A 14,110-nucleotide genomic window follows, 5' to 3' on the forward strand; every position below is an offset into this window, starting at 1 on the left:
CTTCCATACATGCAGTTTGCTCTTCTGTCACAGAAGGAAATCAGTTGGTTTATGTGATATGTTTGTAGGAAGCTCCTGCTGACTGTTACTTTCAGTACCTTCCTGTCTTGTGCACAGCTCGACTGGCTGTTCCTGCAGATCCCTGAGATGTCAGCCAACTCCCTGGAATTCCACAATTTGTCCCTTTTGTGGCTGGGTAGCACACGTTTTGGTGGATCAGTTGACACCCTTGCAGAGTGCAAATAGCCAGAAATGGGGCTGCCTATCCTGCCCTATGGGATCAAGTGCCTCACTGCCCTGCTGCTGTGAAAAAGGTGTGGCCAGGATCAGGTGAGCCTCAAGTGTTTGTTTTGGTGGTTTTCTGGTTGATCTACAGGGCCTGGAGAAGTGGGTAAAAGACACATGAAGGTAACTTGGTTGCATCTTAGAACCCTTTGCCCTTCTCTCTGGGTTGGTGCAGCAGTGCCTCAGGCTAGAGCAGTGCTGAATCACCAGCACAGAGATGTGATGATTCTGAGCTACAGTTTCTCTGAAATTTACTTCCTCCTTGAGTAACAGGAGCCATCAAAGCAAACTACTGAAAGCAAGACATCGGAGTACATTACCAGGATTCTCAGTAAAAGGTGAAAAATGGAGTCTCTGGGATTTTTCATGCTCAAGTGGAAACCAGTATCAAAGCTCCATTGGTTTTGATGAAAGCAGAGTTCAGCCCAGGGTCTGTGACATTTAAGATTTCACAGATGAAAAAATAATGACTCTTCCTCCTACATGGAACAGGTTTTCTTTTCATTCTCACAGAACAAGCTAAAAAAATTACACTTGGCCTTTAGTTTCCATGCTACTATTTTGTTGCTGTTGAGGGAATGCAGCAAGAGGCAGCTTAGTATTAGTTTACATAATAATGTTTCCACATGCCTGTATTTAATTTCAAGTTGTAAATCCAAGTACCACCAAATCCTACTCTCATGCTGGTACAGGTCCTTGTGAAACAGATACAGGGCATATTTCATTTTATAAATTGTGTATATAGCTCCCACCCCAGCCACTCATGAGGAAATCTCAAAAAAGATTGCAACCTTGTATTTTCGTTCCTGCAGGGGAATCAGATGGATGCTTCTTAGAAGATGTTTGATATTGACTGGATTAAACAGCGATGTCTATATTGTTGTTTTCACAGTAAATACTTGTTGCAAGTAGCCTTGTTTGAGATAGCAGCAAGGGAGATGTGGTTTTCCAGGAACTCAGTCCATAAAGGAAAGGCTTTTAAATAAAAAGGTGAAAGAGGGTGGATAAATATAACTTGTAACTGCATAACACTTCACATACTTTAAAGTGACAAAAGCACCAGACTTTCCAGCCGAGTCTCTTCCAATTTGGCACTGGGCATGGCCTAATGGGATTACACCAGTCTGGGCAGGCTGCTCTTGAGAAGACCTTTCTGCTGCCCACCTACAGACACCCTGCTTAGCAGACATCAGCTTCAGGACTGTAGTCAAGGGTTTAAAACACTGGAAACTACTAAGGTTTTCTTTGTTCTACATCTTGAAGCATGGTGAGACTCTCTTGGCTGTTTGCTGGGCTTTTTTCTCACTTTTTTTTGCATGTGGTTTCACTGCCAGTAAAAGGTTGGTGCAAAACTTGGAGCACTCTCAGTTTTCTGGCTGCCATTACACTGCTCACTGAGAAATATACTTATTATCGCTGTTACAGCCTCTTTGTAAGTGATGGAGATGCCTTCTTCAATCTGATCCCCTTGTTTTCTCTTGCTTGCTCTATTATTTGTAATCAACATGCATGAATGAACACCAGTAGATGCTTCCATTATTGTAGTGGGTGTCTGCTCTCCAAGACTGAGAAGTACTAGCAAATGCTATGCTCACTATCTTCATATTCCATCTGAATCCAAATTCCTTATAATATCCCACACAGCAGAAAAAGCCTCACAGTTTCCTTTAAACCCTATTTTATTTGAAAGCAACAGGACAGTGACACAAAAGTATCAGACCTACAGCAAAAGCAGCATTGTGCTGGCTGAAATGATTCAGCACTCTTAAACAAAGTACTGAGATACAGACTTCTATATCTACAGGTCACCATGCAAAAGCGCTCTTGTTTTCAAGACAATGAGCATTAAAAGTTCTTCAGTGCAACTATGGAGTATTTTCCCTGTCTGTAGATATTTTTGAGATGATAAAACTTTTTTGTTGTTGTTTTAAAATGGGTTAGAAAGTGTAAATACATAAACAAATGAAGACAAATAGCCAGAAGAACATTTTTTAAAGGTCAGTAAACATCATTTGGAAACCTCAATATTTTTGTAGGTTTTAAATATTTCTATTTTGATGTTGATTTCAATCCTTTTTACTATAATTATCTTACATTTCAAGACAACAAAAGTAAATCTGAAAAACTAGACTTATTCATTTAAAAAAATATATAAATTGGGGCTTGAGCATCTCTAAGCTCTCTTAGAAGAAATCCAAAGAAATTAAACACAGTTGTCTCGTTCCACAAAATGTTTCCAATTTGCTGACCTGGCATTTAATTCACAAAGATTTAGCTGAAATGCTGCTGACCATTTTTCATGACTCCACTGGCTGCCACTGAGTACTTGGAACATTTTAAAATCCGGCCACATATTTTGTGGCCATTTCACAAGATTCCCAAAGTTAAGATTAACATTTTAAGTGCTGCCCAAAGCATTTAGCCACATACTTCAGTTATACACTCTCACTCTTCCCTATGAATCGAATTTTTTCTCTGTATGTGAAGGTAACGAACATGAACAGGGAATTTACTGTCGAGAAGGAACCCATTTGTGCAGAGCAGTGACAGCAGTGAAGACCCCAGTGTGGTGTCTGTGGGTCTGCTTCCTCTCCCAAAATGAGAGCAGCGTTATCTGACTGCTGTCTGACTTCTGGATTTCTTCTGATTCTTATGAGCACCTTCTCCATTTCTCAGACCTGGGAGAAAAATCCTTTAAAAGGTGCAAAAACAGATCTTCAAACTCTTTAGAGTGAAGATTCTCCTCCCTGCACCAGTTAATATGAGGTAAATCAGACTGCTCTCCTGAACATTCCCAAGTCACAGAGATGGTCCCAAATGAAACATCTTATCTTACACCTGAACTCAAACATCCAAGAGTTCGTGGGCAGCAAGAAGTCTTTCTTAAAGACACATTTGACATGTCCTAGTGCAAAGTTATCCATGTGCTTCAGTGTGTTCCTCAGCTGATTTTGCACAGGGGGCTCAGTGGTGGTGGCCTGGGTGTGGGTCCCAATGGCTTGTTTCTTGAGTGTGGTTGGTCTTCCCCAACTTTAGATATGTCAGATTCAGGCATCTGTTCTCAATCTCCTCCTGCAGGCAGTGAAGAGATGCAAGTGCTGCAGAAGGTGATGCCTACACCGGGACACGTGACTGAGATGAAATTTTAAATTACACTAAACATCAGAAACCCCCAGTTCCTTAAGTGAATCAAACTGAGCATGCCACTTACAAAACAGCACTGCTGTCTCCTACCACAGCAGTGAGGGACACCTCAAGACATTCCCTGGTGTTTAGAGCATCCCCAGGGAAGAGTGAGCTTGTCTCCATGGACCAAACTCAGGATAAAGCTTACCTGGACTCATACAGGAAGCTTGTGGCAGAAAAGGCCTGCACTCCAGTTCTTTACCAACAAACTACCCTTCTTATGCTCAAGATAACGTGCCTTTACTGTAAAGAAAGAAATATCCCTAATTTGTGGTTATTTACAGCACTGTAAATCAGGCACATGCCACGAAGTACCAATAAAAATTGTTAAAATCAGCCTTAAATAGCTAAACTCTCAAAAGCAGCTCATAAAATGAGACTTGGCAGTTCTTAGGTAGTTATGGTTAAATTGACAGTCCTTTTGGGAGTTAAGATAGCCAAAAGCAGTAGTAGTTAGGAGTGAAGTGATAGATGGTGAGCTTGTTGGTTGAAGAGCCTCTGTTGCACACTCCTCAGGCTTCATATGTTCATTGGTGCTGGACTGTGAGAAGGGAGACACCAAACTTTGCCATTGAACACCAGCTTGTTGAATCATGCATTGTTTGCCTATATGGCCCTAGAAACTGCAAAGCCAGAAGAATGAGCTTTGGTGTGAAGGATCCCATTGGTGTCTGCATGAAACAGGAGAGTTTTCAGGCAGGAGGAAAGGTAGAAGGACAATTAGGTCCAAAGAAGGCTGAAAGGAAAGTTAAAGAAATCTGGAGAAAGGACCAATACCATGAACGAAAAAGCTCATCCATAAAGAAACCAGATCTCAGCTCCTTTTAAAAAGTCAGGTGCACAAGTTATATTAGCCTTGAGCCAGGTCTAACTTCCGCTGCCAATAACCACTTCCACTGCCAATAACCCAAGCTGACATAACAGCAACATTAAGAAGGTTTGGGTTTTTTTTTTCTGTTGCATTAGGCATTCATGTCTCTTTTCCACTTCTTCTTTTTTTTTTTTTCTCTTCATTTTTTCCCCCCTCAAGGCATTTGTATTTTAGCCAACCGCCTCCCTTCTTGTTAAACAAGAGGAGTTTCAAGATGGGGCCCAAACCTAAACACTGGCTCAGCAGCCCAGCGTTGTGAAAGCTGTGGGTTTGAGTCTCAATTCTGCTCTAATGAGAATCAAGCACACCCGGGCACTTACAAATCAGCTTGTAAAACATGAACTGGCATCAAGGCTGAATTCCTGTAGCCTCCCTTGCAGTGTGTCAGTGCAGTGCTCTCAGGCAATTCAGCCCTTTGCACCATGCTTCACCTTTCTTTCCTGCCCTGCCTAACTAGGCTGGGCAGGGATGTCACCACAGCAGCTTCCAGCTACCGATGTCCTCCTACAAACATCAGCTCAGACACACAGGGTATTATTGTCCTCTTTGAAATACTGCACCAAAGCACAGAGAAATTTGTGGACATTGTGAACAAGACATGAAACAATCAATAACCCCAAAGCTGCACAGGCATATTCACACCATACTAAGTCCAGTTCATGTTCTTTGGGGGACCTTAGTATAGCAGCTCAGACTTGAAGCCAAACTTGGTTACCCAAGTTTCTCTCCAGCTGGCTCAGAGTAGGCATGCAACTGCCTGCACTTGGCCATGGAAACATGACTTGGCCCTCAGACCTTCAGAAGTGTTTCGATTTGTTAGGTTAGGAGCCTGAAACTCTTTGAAGTTCTTTCTAATTCTCCAAGAGTCTCACAGGTCGTTCACAGTAGCACAGGAATGAGAACAGGGGGCTGTCATGCTTAAAGCTGTAACTGTGACCACTGAGTTGGTACCAACTGACTTCAGAGATGGTGATAGAACACTGGAGGATCTGGTATGCTCAGTCTGTGCCAAGTCCAGGATCTATTTTCCTGCAAGTACCAGGCTCAGGTTTAAGAAAGTGTGGTCACACCAAGGACTGAATGGTAGCACATTTGTGTTGATGGTTTCATAGCAGAACATGGGGTTTTACAGCAAGGAAAGTTTGTTTGTTTGAGAAAATCATTGAATTTGGCAAGAAATGTGGGTCAAACTAAAAAGCGTTTTTGAAATATGTTAATGGTAATAGGCAATGCAAAAACAACTTTGGCCCATTATAGGATGAAGATGTTCACCTCACAAATGGGGAGGGACCCAGCAGAGGTGTTTAATGCATTCTTTGCCTCTGTCTTCAACAGGGATGATGGACCAAGGCAGTCTCAGTGCCCTCGGCTGGAGGACCCTGATTGCGAGAATGATCAATTCCCACTCAACCCTGAAACTGAGCATGGTTTGCTTCCCCAGCTAGATCCCTACAAATCTATGGGATCTGATGGGAATCATTCAAGGATCCTCAAAGAGCTGGCTGGTGTCATTGCAAAACCTCTCTTGCAGCAGTACACATTTATCACAGATCATCAGGACAAAAAACCTGAAAGTGCTGATTGCCCACCAAATCTTAGCTATTACCCCTCCCATACAAGTGGAGCAGCTTTGCTGAGGCACAAAAGTTAAGAGATCACTTGCACTGGGCTCTCTACTATGAGCACTCACTGCATCTCCTTCTCCACCAAGGTTCCGGAGGCGAACATCCACACAGGGTAATGTAGGCAAATGTAGCCTACGTTCCCCAAAAACCTAAACGACAAAAGTCTTTCCCAACTGATGGACCTTCTCCAGTGCCTCAGGTCAGTGAGTAGCTATGGCTTCTCCCTGCACTCCTCCAATGTGGAGGATTTATTAGCATCATGCCATGTTGTCATTAGCAGCCATTATTCAAACCTTGCAGCAGTCATTTTCATTGGGGATGAGCTAAACTACTCCACACAACTACGTTCCACAAGGTGTACTGATCAGAATAACTCTTCTGTTCCGTCCTTGTATCACATGCTTGTGTCCCAGCACAGGGAAACCCTGACTAGTACAGGAAACCAGAAATGCAAATGCCTAAGGACAGATAAATGAATATTTAATTCAAACCAGCAAGATGTTGTTTGCAGTTATTTATTTTACTAAAATGGTTACATATGTTGAAACAAAGAAGAGCAATAGTAATAATGTTTGTTTTTCCAATATCATAAATAATTACTGAGTTTTCATTAGCTGTTGGCTCAGCACTGATCATGACTTTTGTTATTTAAAAAAGACACACACATAATTCATCAGAATTTGTGTTTTCAGAAAACTCTAAAGCAGCAGTAGAAAAAAAATAAATTAAAGGAAACAGTAACAAGAAATTAGGCCAAGTATTTCTTAAATTTAAAACCCACTTGATGTGTTTTACAGATTATTCTTGTGCTTTGATCATTGGAAAAGAGAACCATTAGCAAGTTGTTTATACAATGGCTTGCCTTCTCCAGTTTTACTTCAGAGGAGTCCCCAAAAGTACCCTTTTTACATGATAAATTTTGGTGTTTATATAGACAAAACCACTGAATATTCCTAACAGAAGAGTTTGTCAAAACCATGATTTTATTGTCACAAAATATTTAATACCAGAATAACTTATAATAGTATGAACAAAAGTGAAGTATTAACTCTCTGCTATTAGTTATAAACTCACATTATTATGCCAAAATCCAGTAAAGTATTAAAAATTAATGTCATGGAATCTTAGACATATAATGATGCAAGTCAGTAAAACATACTTCAACTGTTCATACAGTCACAACATACATTTCTTGCTTGGCACTTTAAGTCAATGCAAATCAGCAATTTAGAAAACAAAGTAAAAATATATATGTACAAAATATTTTCATATCAAATAATTTTCATTGTACACTAAATAAAACCAACAACGTTATGTTACATCAAGACGTTTCCTAAGAAGTCACACCAAGGCTGATATTTGCAATGTGTCTTGACTATTTTAGTGCAACTGCAACTGCCTCTATTTGCAAGTTAGTTACATCATTAGCATAGTCCTGCTTCCATTGATGTGGGAGTTCTGCCATTAAACTCAGCAGGAGCAGAACTGAAGTCTTGTCTTGTTCATTGATGGCTCACCATAAAGAGAAGCAAGGAAAGGGATAAGTAGGAAAAAACCTGACAGGATACCCACAGGAAAAAATCCAAATCCTAGCAACAATCAGCTCTTTTCCAGTTTTCTGTAACAGACTCTGTATAAATTGGTTTTGGCTTTGCCACTGTTTATTCAAGCACTGTAAACCTCATTAGACTATTGTTATATCACTTAAGAATAACTTGTACACCTCCAGATAAAATTTAAAAATAAACCTGGTTTTATGATAGTTCTTACACTCAGCAGCAGTCCATTTTAGAGACATGACATTTAATACATGGTTTAGTATCTTCTTAAAACCATCCTGCCTTAAATGCTGAGTTTTTTCAATGTTTCAGTTCCTTTTGTGATTCTTGGTTGGGCTTTGATAGTTTATATTATAAGCTTTTCTTACTGAAATGTGAAATATTAATCAACTGTCCTCATTTATGCAGTACACACGAAATAAAAATGTTTAAACCACATTAAAGTAATAAGTTCCACCATGGAACATTTCTGAATGGCACTATAGTTTTAGTTTTGTACAAGAAGAAACCAATTTTACTTCTATCAAAACTTCAGTAAGTCACTAGTAAAGCTTTAAAATTACAGAAATTCAACTTGAATTTACAACTAGTCTGACTAAAACCTTCTCAACTAGAAATCTTTAATGAGCAACACAGCTGAGAGCATATGTATAAGTTCAAAATAATCTGAACAATTAACTTATTTCCTAAATTTGTGTCTTCTAGAGTATTGCACTTTTCAAAGGAATGATTTTGGTATTTTAATATACTGCATATACAGGTAAGAAACATGCATAACAACCTTATCGTCACGTTGACAAAACGTACTGTACAATTTTTATAACACTGTTGATTAAAAAAAAGAGAGTGAGAATGATGTAACAATTCCATTAAGACTCGTCAATTTGTACAAGTCAAATAAGCAAAACTCTCCAGGGCCTTCAGCAGTAATGTGTTTAGCCCTCGGCTGCTTAAGCCCACTTGGAATAATATACAAAGTTTAAGCATTATGGCATTGTCATTTTGAGGCATAATACTGTTGTACTATGCCCACGTTATAGCTTATTTTTTCAAAGCAAGGCACTTACTGTAATAGCAATGCAAACATCTTACGCGCACTTTGATTAACATAAAATAAGTTAATGTTTTGATAAAAACAGGGGGTTTATAATTTACATGCCTTTTATAGAAGCAGTTGAACATTTCATTTAATACAATGAAAACATCTGAGTCAGAAGGGTGCTTAATATTTTTATCTGACCATTCTGTAAAAGGGGACCTATTTTCCACATTTTCCTCCCGTCTGTGAATCTGATTTTGCTGAAAACCAATCCCGTGAGGAAAATGTCTGTTTGACGTGAAAAAGAGAGAGGACCCATCCCTTAAAACTGCTGAACTAATGGCACTTTAACAGTCTTTACTTCTGATATATGTGATGATTTCTGAATGATGCAGCTGGTAGTTCCCTGCAGTTTATCCTTCCCCTGGGCAAGGTTCGTTAGGGCCATAGCTGCGTTGATCTCCTTCCAGTACGTCTCATCTTTGCTGGGTCCCTTTCTGTTAGCTGCACTAGAGTCAAGCAATAACAAATATTTACACACACATCTTACACAGCTGCATGGTATCAGGAAAACTGTAATAACAGCAATAGTTTTGGAAAACTGTGAAGTCCCTTACCTTTCACACTTATTTGGTCCATTCTCCAGATTTTCTGAAAACAGGAAAAAAAGAATCTATTTTATTTTAATAGTTTTAAAAATAAGCACGTTCATGGAATAGGCATATTGAAAAATAACCCAAGATTTATTCCAAAATTGATATACCAGATCTAAAATAAAATCTGTGCTTTGACACACATAAAGGACCAACTTCATGCAGGCATCTTCCTGGAGAAAGCTGCACTGAAGGGGTAGCTGTTCTTGAAGGTTCACCTACATTTTGCAGGGTAATAGAGGAGTTCTTCAAAACGTATTTATGTTTTGAATACCAAGGACATAAGGAATTGCAAAACCTGAAAATAAAAGTCAGCTTCATTGCCTTTCAGTGAATGCCCTCTAGTATGCACTAAAAATAGGGCTCTCACCCCTGCACACATGAGGGGTGTTGGATTTAATGCGCCCCCTGCTCAGGCAGTGCCTCAGTCTCAGAGGCTGCTGAGGGGGGCACAAGTTACAAGCACACCTGGGTAACAGCCCTCAGAGATGAAACTGCATCACAGGCATAAACTGCATACACTTCCTCATCAAGAGTCACATTTGTTCATTGACTAAGTGCTTGTATCCCAGAGAAGCCAGAAATATCTACCAGGCAGAAATGTAAAAGCTTGATTCAGTGGCTTTGCTATCCTGACACAGAAATACATTATAGAGGAGCAAGAAGCCAATGCCCAACACCTATGGAAAACAAGTCAAACCAAAGAAAGAGCAATAGCAAGAGCACTACTAGCTACAAGACCCAAAAAGCCTCTAAACACAACATTAAATCTCATCAAGTAATGCACACCTTTGCAAGGCCAGTTTCCCAAATACAAATCAAACTTACTGCTAGATTTCCATCAGATTATTAATTAAAAGTTGATCTTGTCTTTAAACAGCGCTTCCAGTGGAACAGTCCTTGGTAGCCCTCCCCTTAGGAGCAACCTTGGCCACCACAGCCAGCAGCCCATTGTCTCCTACAGCCAATAATTCAGCCCAGCTGCACTGCCCAATACTCAGAGGTGACCGGAGACCACAGTCCCACTAAAGTACCACAGAGAGTTCAGCTGCAGTTTCAGAGATCAGCTGTTTGCCAAACTGTTTGATCTAGCAGGCCTACATCCATTTGCAAAACAGCTTTATAAATAAATGTTCACAGGTGACCAAGATTTAAGTTTTGTTCCAAAAGTGCATGGCTTAAATCAGTATGTTTTAAGATCTCCTAGAACAATGCTTGGATGGGATTCAAGAGGGGGAAGACCATGCAGAGGACAAGGAACCAAGGAAAAAAGCAACATTTGATCCAGAAAGAGGCACTGGATGACACGAAAGGTCTCCTTGTTCACACTATACTTGGCTACAAAGAATTCTTCAGCCCTGCTTCATTGTTTTTTTAATTAGAAACAGTTTTCAAGGCAGGGTTTAGGACTGAATAGGTCAGTAGGTACAGAAATGGAAATGGCAAGTAATAGAGAACATCATTGCCAGAGCAAACCTGGATATAAATATACTTCTCCCAAGCATTTGTCAGTTTCTTTTGCTGTTGGAAAATATTTCCTATGAACAAAAAAATTGCTTGTACAAACTTCTGAGGGAAGTAGGTGTGAATGGTGACATACATTCCAATTCCAGCGTTTATTTGAAGGAGTATTTGCAAATATTTTTTACTGGTGTTTAGCCAGCTCTAAAAGAAAGCATCTTGCCCATGGTATATAAAAGCAGTAGCAAAACTAAAAAATAAAATCCAGGAGGAAAGAGCTGCCCATTCTTTAACTTTGCCGAAATTTTTTCCTGAAACACACATATGTTCTTATTCTGTTTGGATTTTATGATTTTTTCAAACAAATAATTTATGTCAAAGAAATTCAAAACCGGGTTAAAATAAAACCATCACTGATAATTCGCAAAGCTCTGGCTAATAACTGCTCTCAAAGTGTGTTAGTACAATGAAGTCTGAAAATCCATCATTTCAAAGAACAGACTCCCTTTTCTTGCCAAAAAATCCTTTTCTGCTATACCAAACCTCTGACAGCAAATACCAGTTTGCACTACCACAGCATCCAAGCAGCTCCCTTGTGTCTGAATAGCCCTTAGCAAAGGAAATAAGTATTACCATTTTTTTTTTTTTTTGGTTGGGAATAACCACAGTGAGAGAGACAAAGACCTTTCCTCACGCTTTCCTTGACATCTTGCCAGTCAATTCAACTTGATGTGACTCAAAGCAAAAGTGGGGTTCACTTCATATGCCATGAAACTGCCGTCTAAGTCATGTATCTTTGTATCTTTACCTGTCCAGACTCCATTCATAAACAACAGAGATGTCCTCCAAGAAGTGGATTCAGCCATTCCATTTAACAGTACAGCCCATTGCTTCTGAGTCCTGCTGCAAAGCCAAATCCCTGAGTCCTGCTCTGTGGCCCCTTCCTCACACTTTTGTCCTTTGGGTAGCATTATCATCCATGTGGATATGCTGAGAGCTGGACAGGGGGAGGACCATATCTCTCCTTTGGCTATTCAGTGTATCAATGATTCATATCTATTTTTATATAGAGACATTAGTACACTGCTGGTATAACTACAGCCTTAATTGGGTTAGCTCAGCTTGGAAGAAATGCAGGCTGGTCATGTCTGGCTCTTCACTGACCAGGTAAAGATCATAGATGACAAAATGTTACCAAGTGAATAAAAAAACCTGCAAAATGGTGAGTCTTACCCAATATTTGGCTTTTTCTTCATCTTTTGCTCTGCCTCCAACTACTAATTAAAGATTTTGATAACTGAAGCTTTTGATATTTGAGGCATCTGCACAAGAGTTGCAAAGTATATTTCAACTGTAAAAGCAACATTTTGATGATATTGCTCCATGAAAATAATCAAAGAACTGCATTCTCAAAATGGAGTGTTCATTTTCTTGACCATCACACAACGTGTTTCTAGATTTCATCTCTATAGGAGATGAATAGGAGGCAATAAGGAAACAGCACTGGGGCTGAGTAACCCCTCTGGAAACGGTGATGAAAGGAATGGAAAAGTGATGGAGCACCCTGAATCTCACCAATCAGCCTCAGCTGAGGGCTCACCCCAGAGCAAGTGCTGCTGAGCACTCCACTCATGACCCTCTCTCTATTACTACATGAGAAGCAGCACTTTACCCCCCTTGAGGCACCAAGGTTGCACCAGAGCTGTTCTCTCCAAGCACTACAGTTACCTTTAATCTCATGTGCCTTCGGTGGCAGCACCTCTGGTCTCTTCCTAAAGAGGGTGGCTCTCTCACTATCAGATCAAGGCAAGCTGTCACACGAATTTAAACCTACAGACTTGTCAAGCTTAGATCAGTGTGTCAGTGTCTCCTATGAAAGCCAGCTCTGATGGATTATTGTACTCCATACTGTTCCTAAGACTCATTTGATAGGTTAAAAAATGACATTTACCGTACTACATAAAGACATAAATACATTTCAACAGTATACAACTGGTCAGCACAAATAATTTTCCTAAACAAACAAACACCAATAGTAAATAACATATTTAGTAACTGAAACCAGAAGAAGCTGCTGCTGAAGGTAGTGTCTCAGAAAGGATTATGCTTCTTGTCAAAGGATGGTGGTAGGCTTTCAACATATATTGAGATCCTATAATAAATCTATTTAATATTAAAACATCAGAAATACCTTTTTGCTACAGGTTTGGAAATCACTTAAAACAGTGGTCATTTGCTCTGTAGCCAGAAAGTTTTAAACACACTGAAAATGGAAATGGAATCATTTAAAATTAGGGGTTGTCATTTATACCTCACTTTCTGGTGCTTCATTCTGCTCCCAGTTGTAAGCATCCAAAGAATCAGCTTTTGCCTGGCCAAGAATGTCTCATTCTGCTCTCAACATCCGCCCAAAGAAACCAGCAAGGCGGGATATTTGTTTCCTCTTGTTTATAATAGGAAGTAACTATAAATCACCTACCAATGGAATTCTGTATACCTTTCCATTAGTATGAGTTTTCAGTATACAGTTTACTGTAGGGCATAGTGCCAAGAGTGTAGACACCAGACAATAACAGCTTTGTGATACAGCATGGTATTTTTCAGGACTCACATCATTATTAATAATATACATGGCATCTTTTTTTTCACCATGAAATTTCTTCATAAATATTAACTGGCTTATCCTGACAACTCTCTTGCAAGGCAGCCTGCTGTCCCATTTTAGCAGAGATGGAAATGAGTCTAAGAATTCCAAAGTCAAAGTACTGCCTAGGCAATATTTTGACTATTTCAAAAGCATTTAAGAATTTTCCAGGATTTCTCTTACATTTAAAATGTTTTCCTTTGTTCTTCTGCTATCAAAAAGGACCAGCCAAAGAAAATGTAGCTTTCTTGCAGGCAAACCATCCTTAAACTGCACAATAGCATCACATACCTCCACCTTGCTATGCACAAAGGCTCTGCTGACACGGAGCTTGCAACACACTCAAATACTTCAGAGCAACTCAACTTACTGTTTGCTGCATCCACACTAATTATTTTTATTTACTTGGATGACTTCAGGGGTGTGCTAAATAATTACAATTACATTTTATCCTTGAGATCTGAGAATTCTAACCTAGGAATATCACATGTGTGTGGTGATGAACTACACCTAGGGCCCTGCTGGGAGCAGCAAAGGCAGGACTGACCCCTTACAGCACCCAGCAGCCTCCCCAGTGCTCCCTCACTCACCGCGGGATCCAGCTCACGCTCAGCCACAACAACTGGCTTAACCCTGCTTTGTGTTATCAGGTAACACTGACAAAGCAAAAATGGCTTGAAACCAACAGGAGAAAGAATGTGTGAGTGAGTGAGTGAATGAGACAGAGAGGGAAGGGTACAGAACATTATGTAGTGGGGAAAAAATGGGCATGGAAGTCAAGACGCAG

The 14,110-nt window shown here is 39.9% G+C and overlaps 1 protein-coding gene across 3 annotated transcripts in view; it reads right to left on the minus strand.

Annotated features, from left to right (window-relative positions):
• Window positions 1-6,931: 6,931 nt before the first annotated feature.
• Window positions 6,932-14,110, minus strand: part of MKX (mohawk homeobox) — a 48,432-nt gene continuing 41,253 nt past the window's right edge. For 2 of the 3 annotated variants that reach the window (XM_063414315.1, XM_063414306.1), the window contains 2 exons: window positions 9,183-9,216; window positions 6,932-9,074 (listed from right to left, as the gene is read on the minus strand). In XM_063414315.1, the coding sequence (XP_063270385.1) occupies window positions 8,888-9,074; window positions 9,183-9,216 (221 nt within the window). In that variant the 3' untranslated portion in view covers window positions 6,932-8,887. The remainder of the gene's footprint in view (window positions 9,075-9,182; window positions 9,217-14,110) is intronic. The other variant, XM_063414322.1, reaches the window with a different exon arrangement.

Source organism: Prinia subflava, chromosome 1 (assembly GCF_021018805.1).
Source record: "Prinia subflava isolate CZ2003 ecotype Zambia chromosome 1, Cam_Psub_1.2, whole genome shotgun sequence".
Taxonomy (NCBI): Eukaryota; Metazoa; Chordata; class Aves; order Passeriformes; family Cisticolidae; genus Prinia; species Prinia subflava.